Source organism: Pseudonaja textilis, chromosome 3 (assembly GCF_049901715.1).
Source record: "Pseudonaja textilis isolate UNSWEBS1 chromosome 3, rPseTex1.2, whole genome shotgun sequence".
Lineage (NCBI taxonomy): Eukaryota > Metazoa > Chordata > Lepidosauria > Squamata > Elapidae > Pseudonaja > Pseudonaja textilis.
Window position 1 is genome coordinate 102,286,300 of NC_141992.1, and position 10,427 is coordinate 102,296,726.

At 38.1% G+C, this 10,427-nt stretch overlaps 1 protein-coding gene across 2 annotated transcripts in view; it reads right to left on the reverse strand.

The window, feature by feature from the left end:
- Positions 1-7,787, reverse strand: part of LOC113438148 (dimethylaniline monooxygenase [N-oxide-forming] 2-like) — a 29,816-nt gene extending 22,029 nt beyond the window's left edge. The window contains exons 1-3 of one of the 2 annotated variants that reach the window (XM_026703406.2): positions 7,725-7,787; positions 2,409-2,545; positions 523-711 (exon numbers count right to left, since the gene is read on the reverse strand). In XM_026703406.2, the coding sequence (XP_026559191.1) occupies positions 523-711; positions 2,409-2,540 (321 nt within the window). In that variant the 5' untranslated portion in view covers positions 2,541-2,545; positions 7,725-7,787. Of the gene's footprint in view, positions 1-522; positions 712-2,408; positions 2,546-7,613 lie in introns of both variants that reach the window. The other variant, XM_087930511.1, reaches the window with a different exon arrangement.
- Positions 7,788-10,427: the final 2,640 nt, after the last annotated feature.

Consider the following 10,427-nt stretch of genomic DNA (forward strand, 5'->3'; position numbering starts at 1 on the left):
AGATTGGGAAGTTTACCAATCAGGATGGAGATCTGCAACCAGATCCGATAGGGCTGCACTCTCTTTCAGAGTTCAAGTGCTGTGTCTGGGGTTGATGGAAAACAAATATACCATCAAAGGAATGCCTTTTACAGTTCTGATTATTTCACTAACTGCTCTTCTGTACAAAAATGGTTATTTCTCAGTTTTGTTTTATATGGTTAATAGACTACTGTACTTCATTCTATTTAGAGTTGCATTGGTTTATTTAAACCGGTACATTGATATATATATATGTCAGTGTATATCAATGTACAGTGTACATGTTGTGTAGTCCTCTGAGATGTACTAATAGCGATGTACTACTATTACAGAGATGATTTCCATTTTTAAAATTTAAATCAGTGTTTTTCAAATGCTGGCTGGAAAATTCTGGTAGTTGAAATCCATATATCTTAAAGTCATCAACTTTGAAAAACACTAATTTAAACAGTGCTTGTATAATGCATCCATATGGCCATTTGGGAATTCAATTCTACTCACCTTGAATCTGATATATTTGAGTAGATCAAAGTGTTTTGCATACAGTCGCAAATATTCCAAGAACTTTGTATGGTGCAGAAAGTTTGGAAAGTTATCCGGCATTGGAAAGTCACTGAAACAGCTCATCTCTTTGGAGGAATTACTGGTGAGTGACCTGTAGATACTTGCTTTTCTCTCCTCTACAGTTTCCTAAAGAATATAAAAAGAACCTTTTCTCCAGTATTCTCTACACAGAAAGCTTCCATGTATGATCTGTAATACTGGTTCTTTAGTATCTCTAACATCAATTCTCAACGATGAACAAGAGCCAGACTACATTCTGCATTCTAAACAAATATTGATGACAGGCCTAACTTTAAACTTGAGCTGATTGCTCACATTTATTTATCTGCATTCTTCCTATAAAAAATGAACTTAGAACCAAATCTATCCAAATCTATACCATCAAAATGGCAAGAATTTTAGCTTTGTTTAATTTAACCATGCAAAAAATATTTCAGAAATTGAAAAATTGATATATGGAAAACTCAGACTAACTAAAAAAGAATCTCTTTCCTTCAGGTGGAAAGCCATTTAACTATAAGAAATAAATGCCTTGTTTTAGAAACAGTATGAAGAATATAGTACTCTTAGTGATCTGAGAAAATGTTTGTTTTAAAAAGCACACTAGGCAACAAGTAACTCATAGAATATATACACCGCATTCAATTGGGGATGAGAGGCTGGAATATTTCATTGGTAATGGTCAGTAATAATAAGTGGTATTGATTAAACACCAAGACATTATCTGAGTTGCAATATTGAGAAAGATGCATTTAATCTTTGCAACACTGAAAATAAAAAGTGATCTTATTTTGAGGCAATATTTTTATACTAGTAGGTCTCCAGGCAGATTTGCCTACTGGGAGAGTATTTACTGGGAATTTTTGAGCAAGTATTAATATGTGATGATGAAGATCTGAAAGATCAGATTAGGGACAGATCATCATGGAGCAGATATATCTATGTGGTAAAGGTAAATAGCAATAGCACTTAAACTTATATACCGCTTTACAGCAGTTTACAGAGTCAGCATATTGCCCCAAACAGTTTGGGTCCTCATTTTACCCACTTTGGAAGGATGGAAGGCTGAGTCAACCTTGAGCCTGGTGGGATTCGATCTGCTAAATTACAGTAGGAGTAGCTTGCAGTACTGCACTCTAACCACTGCGCCACCGAGGTTCAGTAATGGCTTAATGGTGCATAATCAATCAAGTACTGTAATGAACTGAAACTACTACATAAAATGCACAAAGTACCTTTAGTTGAACTCTATTGAAGGCTCAGCCCACAGCAAATTAGAATTAGACACAGCATTAGAATTAGACACAGCATTCAATTGCAAGCTCTCTCTCTCTCTGTCTCTCTCTGTCTCTCTCTCTCTCTCTCTCTCTCTCTATATATATATATATATATATATAGTATATATATGTTAATTGTTTATATACAGTTCTTAGGTTGATTCTTAGGACCAATTGTTGATGAATGTTATGTTGATAAGAGAGGGCTTTGCACTTTTTTATATGCATCATGCATCCAATCCACATAAACAGGGTGAGAGTTCAATCATATAACTTTTTTGACCCATCTTGTCTGTATATGCCCTGGGGAATCCTGTCTAAAAGATACAAATTGCTAGATTAACCTCAAAATTCAATTCATAAAAGGTTTACACAACTACATTTTTCCTAGGATTGCTGTCAGATTTAGAGGAATACTCTGTATAGGATTCTCTTTTGAAGTGGGAAAATTCCCAAGAGGATTTCAATACTCCAATTTATCAAACTTTGTCTGCATATCATACTTGTTTCTATAAGAAAGCAATTAAAATTTTTCTATCTACTTACTGTGAATCGCCATAGGCCACCAATGTCATTGCTTTGCTCAAAACAGGTGGGTTCAAGGCCTTCCTCCAGGCAAGCTTTGATGGATGTCAGCCCACTTACTCCAGACCCAATAACTGCTACTCTCTTTGACATGGTCCCTACAATACAGAATGATCAGGAGAATTCCTCTAGAGCAGGGGACCCCAACTCAAATCCCTCCTTCAAATCTTAAAGGTCTCCAATAAATGTTATTAACTCAAGATAGTATCTTTGCAAATTTGTTATATTAATATTGGGTAGAAATTATAAAACTTATCTTAGGAATTTACTTTTAACAAATTCTATTAATATTTTTTCTTACAACTTACAAAGCAGTCAACAAGGCAAGCCTGCTTTTGTCAGAAACACCATGATTTAAAAAAAAACACCTGAATCCATGGTTTAAGGTTCATAAAAGTTCAGATCTTTTTCCATTTGCCCAGATAATTTCAGTTTCTTCTCCTTCTGTCTCTTCCATCCTTTAACAAATCTTGCTGATAACTACTGTAATGTGGCTTGAACCTCATACTCTGGACATCTTTAGCTACCGTAATCACAAAGAATCAACTGGAAAGAGGTTTGGAAAATACAGATACATTGCCTGTCAAGGAACCTGCAGGATATGAAAACTTTAATTTGACTTGAATTAAAATAAATGGAAAATCAAAAAAATAAGACTTTAAAAATTCTTTGCCATACATGGAGAATCTGGAAGAAGGAGCCAAATACTAAAAGAGTGACACGGCAGTCTGAGAAGCTTTGAGGTTTTATATAAAGAGAAAATTTTGCAAATAGGAGGGGGAAAAATCCAATCACTTCATCTCCCTGTGCTTCTAGTTCTCCTCTATCAAAAGAGATATTTTCCTGATTTATTTATTTCCAGTTGTGAGTAGGCCATCCCTTCTTATTTTCTTATGTCATTTTTTCTTCTCGCCCTTTCTTCTATTGACAGAATGTATAAGTGTGCAGGGCCATGATGAAAGACAGCAATATGAGAATGAAAGGCAGAACGAATTATTTCAGGAATGCTCTTAAGTGGGCTACTTAGAGCAAAGGGCCACTTATGAACTCAGGTTACTAATTTGGAAAGGCAAGAGGACATTCCATATCATTGGATGCAACTCTCAGAGCTGCATCTGTGTGTGCAGAGTGTATGCAGAGTGATGGATGGAACTTTAAGAGTCTCAGTTAGATTTCCACAAGGAGAAGTTTAGGTGGCATTCCAAAGTGTCCAGGCTCTTAAATAGCATTGACACCAACCCACCATGTGATTGGTAATGTCATTCCATAGAGTAAGTGACCTCCAAATCACAATGTGGACTCAATAAGAATCGTGCAAACAGGTTGGGAAGAAAGTGACAGACTCCTCCCAAACCTGATTCAGAGTATCCATTTTCTCTTCTTTCTGCAATAATAGAAAGCTTGAACTGCTTCTTTTACAAAGTTGGCTTCCTCCTTCTTTTTGTGTGCATCACGGGTCTCCACCCACATTTTTTCCACATTTCTTCCCATGTTTCTATTGTGCAGTCATTTATCTGACCATCTTTTTTATTCTTTTAGTCCTTTTATGCATTTTTTTTCCAATTTTTCCAACTCTTTCCTGCCCCCTTTTTCCTGCCCAAGGCACTTATAGCTCAAAAGTTTTCACTCTTCTAGAATTCATAACCCAACTGGGCATACATTATTCTAAAGCATAATGTAGTATATTTGCTTTTGTGTATTATGCTAACAGATACACTGTGGATCATGCAACAAAAATAGAGGCTTAAATGGAGTCTGAAGCCAGCCATTAAGCAATGGAGATACATTGCAACTAGCTTCACTAGATTAGAAAAACTAATTTCAATTCCCTCAAAACAGTGAGAGAAAGATAAAATGAACGAATGCATTAAAGGAAGGATATTGTTCCTGCTGCCGTTGTCATTTTTATGCTCATAGTAATCATAGATCCTATCCACAGTGGGAGAACCTTTTGCATATATAGCCTTTCACTGCCATTGATCCTCAAGAATGTGGGGCAAGGGTAACTCTTCTATCCACTTACAGGTCTATACACATGAAATGAATAGGATTGTTCTGATGCACCCATTCTCCTAGCTTTCTTTTTGGAACTAGACTTACAGGACATCCTGATATGCATTTCCATTAACCATGGCAACTTATATTGAGTATGCAGCAGGGGTGGGATTCAAAAATCCTAGCAACTGGTTGCTGGGTAGGTGTGGCCATGGTGGGTGTGGCCTACCAGAACTTCCAGGAGGGCCATTTTTCGCCTTCCTCAGCGTCCGGAGGCTTCCCTCAGGCCTCCGGGAGGGTGAAAACAGCCTCCTCTGGGCTCCGGAGGCCCTCCGGAAACCGGAAACAGGCCTGTTTCTGGACTTCAAGAACTTCTGGGCGGACCGGTTTTTCCCTCCCAGAGCCTCCATGTAGACCCTGCACTTACCTGCATCCAAAGTGGGCTGCGGGGAGACATCCTGGGAGGGGTGGGGTGGGTGGGGCCAGCCGGTTGGTTCAACTACTGGTTCGGTGAACCAGATGTAAATTTAACATCTGGTTCACCTGAACCGGCTGAATCTCATCCCTGCTATGCAGTGGTAGGATTGAAAATTTTTTACTACCAGTTCTATGGGCATGGCTTGGTGGGTATGGCTTGGTGGTCATGTGACTGGGTGGGCATGGCCAATTTAGCAGTCCATTTTGCCAATTTAGCAGTCCATTAAACAATACACAGCAGTCCCCTTTTCTTCTTTTTAATACTTCATGAAGTTTTTCTCTAGGTTTTTTTTTACTAAGGAGGAGAGGTTGGCAATACCTAGGGATTTCTGGAAATTTCTCCTCTATGTTAGAGGCACCAAAATTATCAAGATGATATAAGGTCTCCTGCTGGAGCAGGGGGCTGGACTAGATGACCTCCGAGGTCCCTTCCAGGACCGGATTGCTGTGCTGTTTCACAGCAATCTCTGAAGCTGCAGCTAGTACCAGGGTTTGTGGTCCTTCTTTCCTTTTCTTTTTCTCTCCCTCCCTCCCTCCCTCCCTCTATCCATCTGTCCATCCATTCTTATCTCATTCACTGTACCTTCGCTCTTTCTCCCTTCCTTCCTTCCCTCTTTCTCTTTCTTTCTTTCTTTCTTTCTTTCTTTCTTTCTTTCTTTCTTTCTTTCTTTCTTTCTTTCTTTCTTTCTTTCTCCCTTCCTTCCTTTCCTCCCTCTTTCTTTCTTTCTTTCTTTCTTTCTTTCTTTCTTTCTTTCTTTCTTTCTTTCTTTCTTTCTCTTTCTTTCTCCCTTCCCTTCCTTTCCCTCCCTCCCTTTCTTTCTTTCTTTCTTTCTTTCTTTCTTTCTTTCTTTCTTTCTTTCTTTCTTTCTTTCTTTCTTTCTTTCTTTCCTCTCTCTCTCTCTCTCCCTCCCTCCCTCCTCTCTCTCTTGCTCTGTTTCTTTCCTTTCCCTTCCTCCTTCCCTCTCTCCTTCTAAGGCTAGAAGACCTACCCCCAACAAAAACTTATTTGAATGAGTTGCCATCCTGCTTATTCAACCCAACACACACGTACACACACACACAAACACACACAAACAAACTTCTGTGATGGTAAGCTGCAGAGTGCAAACAAACAAAAACTTTTTTTTTTTTTTGGCAATGCTTGTTTTTCTCAGCCCCAAGCTTCTCCTGATGTTTTCATCTCCTTCATCACAGTGCTGGGCTGCAAGGGAGGAGACCTTAGGCATGTGCGCTTTCAAAGAGGATCCTGGGAGCTGCGCTCAATAGGGAAAGGAGAAAGGAAGCTGCTGGCAGGCAAAGAGAAAGAGTGGCTTTCTTCTCTCACGCTGGCTTCTCTCTTTCCCCTCCCCATTAAAGAGGATCCTGGCTCAATAGGGAAACGAGAAAGGGAGCTGCCGGCATGGGGAGAAGACAAATGGCAGGCAAAGAGAAAGGCGTGCCAAACACAAATGAGACCAACCTAGCACAGATACACTTTTCTGAAAGCTCAGCGGAGGCACGCCAAACACAAATGAGTCTAAGACGGACCTACAGCTGTTTTTTAGCTCAGCTGAGGTGCAGCAATCTGTTCTGCTGCTTGAATCAGCTGAGCTAATAAACAATAGAATGTAGGAGAGGTGAGAGGCGAGCTGGGCCAGTCAAAATTTTCCCTACCGGTTCTATGAACCACTTAAAATTTTCCCTAGAGGTTCCCCTGGTCTGAACCCCTTGAATACCATCCCTGTTAGTATGGATGAATCCATCAAATATTTTTTGCTATAATTATTCAAGTTTGGAATTAAAGAATAGATATTATCTAAGAAATGCTAAATGTTAATTGACCAAAATCAGGTAAATGAGAGAGAAAAAGGAAAAGCACACAGAAATACTCAATAAAATAATCTGCAAGAAAATTTTGTGTTGAATTTATATTTTACTGACAAAGAAATAAAGGGAGACTAATATAGATCTATTTCAAGCTATTTAGCTCTCATCAGCTAGCCATACCCTTTCTGGGATTCAAACCCAGGATTCATACCCCTTTCCAAGAAAGGGTATGGCTAGCTGACGAGAGCTAAGCAGCTTGAAATAAATCTATGCTAGTCTCCCTTTATTTCTTTGTTGGCAAAATATAAATTCAACACAAAATAGTTTGTCGCGAAAGCGACTGCCTGCAAGGGCTTCTGGATTGGGGCTGATATGCTCCATCCCATATTTGGGTAGATCAGGTTAAAACACTTCGTCTGTAAGAAAGGATTCTACAGCTCATATCTTACATATCATACTTTTGATTAAGATTAAATATCAGGCTTTGCTATTCATGCATTATTGTTATATTAACTTGTCAAACTTTGCAATTCTTTTTTTTCAGGCTGCCATTAATACATATGAATTACAATTATCACCATATAACACAGTCAGCAATTATGCATTAGCTTCAGGAAAAGAAAAAAAATGAAATGGAGTTAAATAAACCATAACTTTGGAAAATTGGGATCAACTGTGTCTGTTTTTAATTATGTAGAACAACTGTAGAGGGCTCAGATTTTGAATGGAATAAAAAGAGTTATAATCCTTTCCCCAATGCTGTCTTTACAATCTCAATTGAATCACATCAGATGAATACAGAGAGGATCTTGGAAAGCTTCCAATTCATTTAGCAGTGTGCATGCGTGTGTAAGTAAGAGACAAATTTTAACTGTTTCTTCCACTTGCCTGCTATTTCCATCAAACAGGAATTGTTCTTCTCTCCTTCTAGACTTGTTTTCTTTTCAACAGGATTAGCTGCTTTGAAGAGAAAAATATTAGAGAAGGAACAGTCTTTACCTGGTGTCTTGTCTTCTAGAATAAGCTAATTGTTCCTTTAGTATCTGGAGGGAAATGGATACTGACAAACAAGATGCAGAGAGCTTTAAACAAACAGGCAAAACCTCACGTGGTTTTTCTATTCTACTGGCAAAGACCCAGAAGGCTATGAATTTTGCCTAATCCCTTCCACCCTGTCTTTTTTCTTGAGACATTGCATTTATCAAATGATAATTGGAGAAATTAGAGTTAGTTGTCATACAAAATTTATGTGTTTGGGGTGGGAGATTTTTCAAGTTTAACCAGGAATCAAAGATGGAACACTTTCTGGAATGAAGAAGCAATAAGTATCTTAACCCTTGTTTTTTGGAATACTCTAAATATTTAATAATAAATGATGTAATAAAATGTGAAAAAAGGACACTAACTTTTGAAATTGTTTAGAGGAGGTATTTTTGGTTGGTACAGAAATGAAGAAGGAAAAAAAAAATCTTTGCCAAAAACCCCCAGAGCCCTATGAGTTCAATCCCTATTACAGTCTTCCTTCCAAAAATTCCAAACTGAAAGGATAATTTTACAAATTTGTGGGGTGGGTGTTCATGTGTTCTGTCTTCTCATTTACTTTACAAACAGCTTGCTTTTTGTACTTTCCTTGACTCTCTCTTCTGCAAGTCTTCATGGAATTTAAGGTTGTAATCTCTTCAAGGTGATTTACTAGCAATGCCTCTGTAGTGTTCCTTTCTGCCATAAACTTGGACAAAGAGTGAAATGTAGTGAGGGGATGGAACAATGTTTAGGATAATATTTGATAAAATTGATTCCAACAGGAAATGAGGTTTGGACAATATTTAATATCCCAAGGGGAAAAAAGTTTAGGACAAATATTTAATAGAGCCTCCTTGAACTGGCATGGCTATCTGAAAACAAATGCAAAATCTTTTTAACAACTTTTTGTTCTGGAAACAATCCATTCACTGAATAAATTCCAATACTGATTATAGATTTCTTCTTGCCAGTTTTGCAAATTCTTATTCTGGGAAAATATTAATGTATTTGATGGCAGTGTTCATGTAGATCCATTCTTTTGTAACCAGTCATCACATAAAAAGCCAATACCAAAGCCAATGCCAAGAAAAACTAAAATATTATACAGATAGAGGACAGGATAGGAAGGTGGGCTTGCAAGAAAAAAAATATGTTGGGAACTTGAACATAAAGAGCATATTATTTTTAGATCCCGAGAGGTAAAATTTTTTTATATAACACTGGCCATACTCTCAGATGCTGCATTTTGTCTGCCTGCTTTCCTTCAATGATCTTCCTGCTTATTCAATCCTTTTCTCCATAAACCATTGAATAGCCACAAATATGAGAATAAGTCCATTTATAAAGCAGCAGCTAAGATAAAAGTGGGCAAGAAAATTCTCTGTTTTCTTTCTCCAAGGTGATAATTCAACCTTTTTCAACCGAGAAGGACAGTTATTGTGTTACGGAAGAAAACTCCTAGATCAGTTTTATACTGGACATTCAGGTTATGCAAATTCTAGCTAGAAGCAAAGCCACAATTATTTACTGTGCCAGAACCTAATGTAGTGTAATGTCTATTCATACCCTTCTCTACTACTGAATCTTTTACCAATGACCTAACAGATTTTTGGCTCAACACTTTCCAAGCGGTTTAAAATGTAGAAGCATTATTTGCATATTGTCCCCAACAATCTGGATCTCATTTTATTGACCTCAGAAGAATGCAAGGCTGAGTCAACCTTGAGCCAATCAGGATCAAACTCCTGGCACTGGGCAGAGTTTTCCTTTACTACTACATTTTAACCACTGCACCACTAGGGCTCTAGGGAACAAACTGGCTCGATAAGGCAGCTTTCCAATTTAATAGGATTCTTCTAACTAGATCTTATGTCTCTTTTTTTCTTTTATTCAATCATGTCCTCCATACTCAACTCCAGTTTTAAATTTTAAATTAGACTGAGTCTACTCCTGCCTTTGGTAGGAAGCCATTTGTATGTCCCTGGGCCAGGCCATCTCAGCACTTAGAAGAAGGCAATGGCAAGCTACTTCTGAAAACCTGCCAAGAATACTGCAGACTTGTCCAGGCAGTCACTATGAGTGAACACTCAAAGGCACACATACATACAAGGGGCATGTGGGAGCATGCAGAGCCACCATGCTCTTTCCAGCTAAACAAGTTGGAAAGTGCCACAGTCATCAATACTGTGCACTCTTAACCATCAATCCTGACTGATAGATCATTCTCCTTTCTATTCAATTCAATTCAATTCAATCTTTATTTATTAGCCCTGGGCCATATCAAAGTGCAGAATTCCCCCCAAAAATATTACTAAAATTTGATAAAAGCAATTTAAAATGGAATTGGATGAAATACAATTTTAAGTGAAATTGGAATAAAATACGATTTAAAATGAAATCTTGTTTCTCTGGTTTCTCTTCAGATGGTATAAATCTTTCTTTGGGATCATGAATTGACATTTGTTCTTTTTGGACTGAGTCCTTGCTACCCCTACAGTTCCTTAACAGTGTTAGACCTCTTGAAGAGTTTTCCTCAGTCAGCAAGTATTTCTTCCTCCTGTCACTCCTCTTGGCAGCTGTTTGCACTCCTTCTTGTGTCCCATCCAACAATTCATTAAGCAACTCTTTGCCTGGCAAGTGCTTTTCCTTTGGAGCCCAAGTGGTCATAGAGAGCAGGGA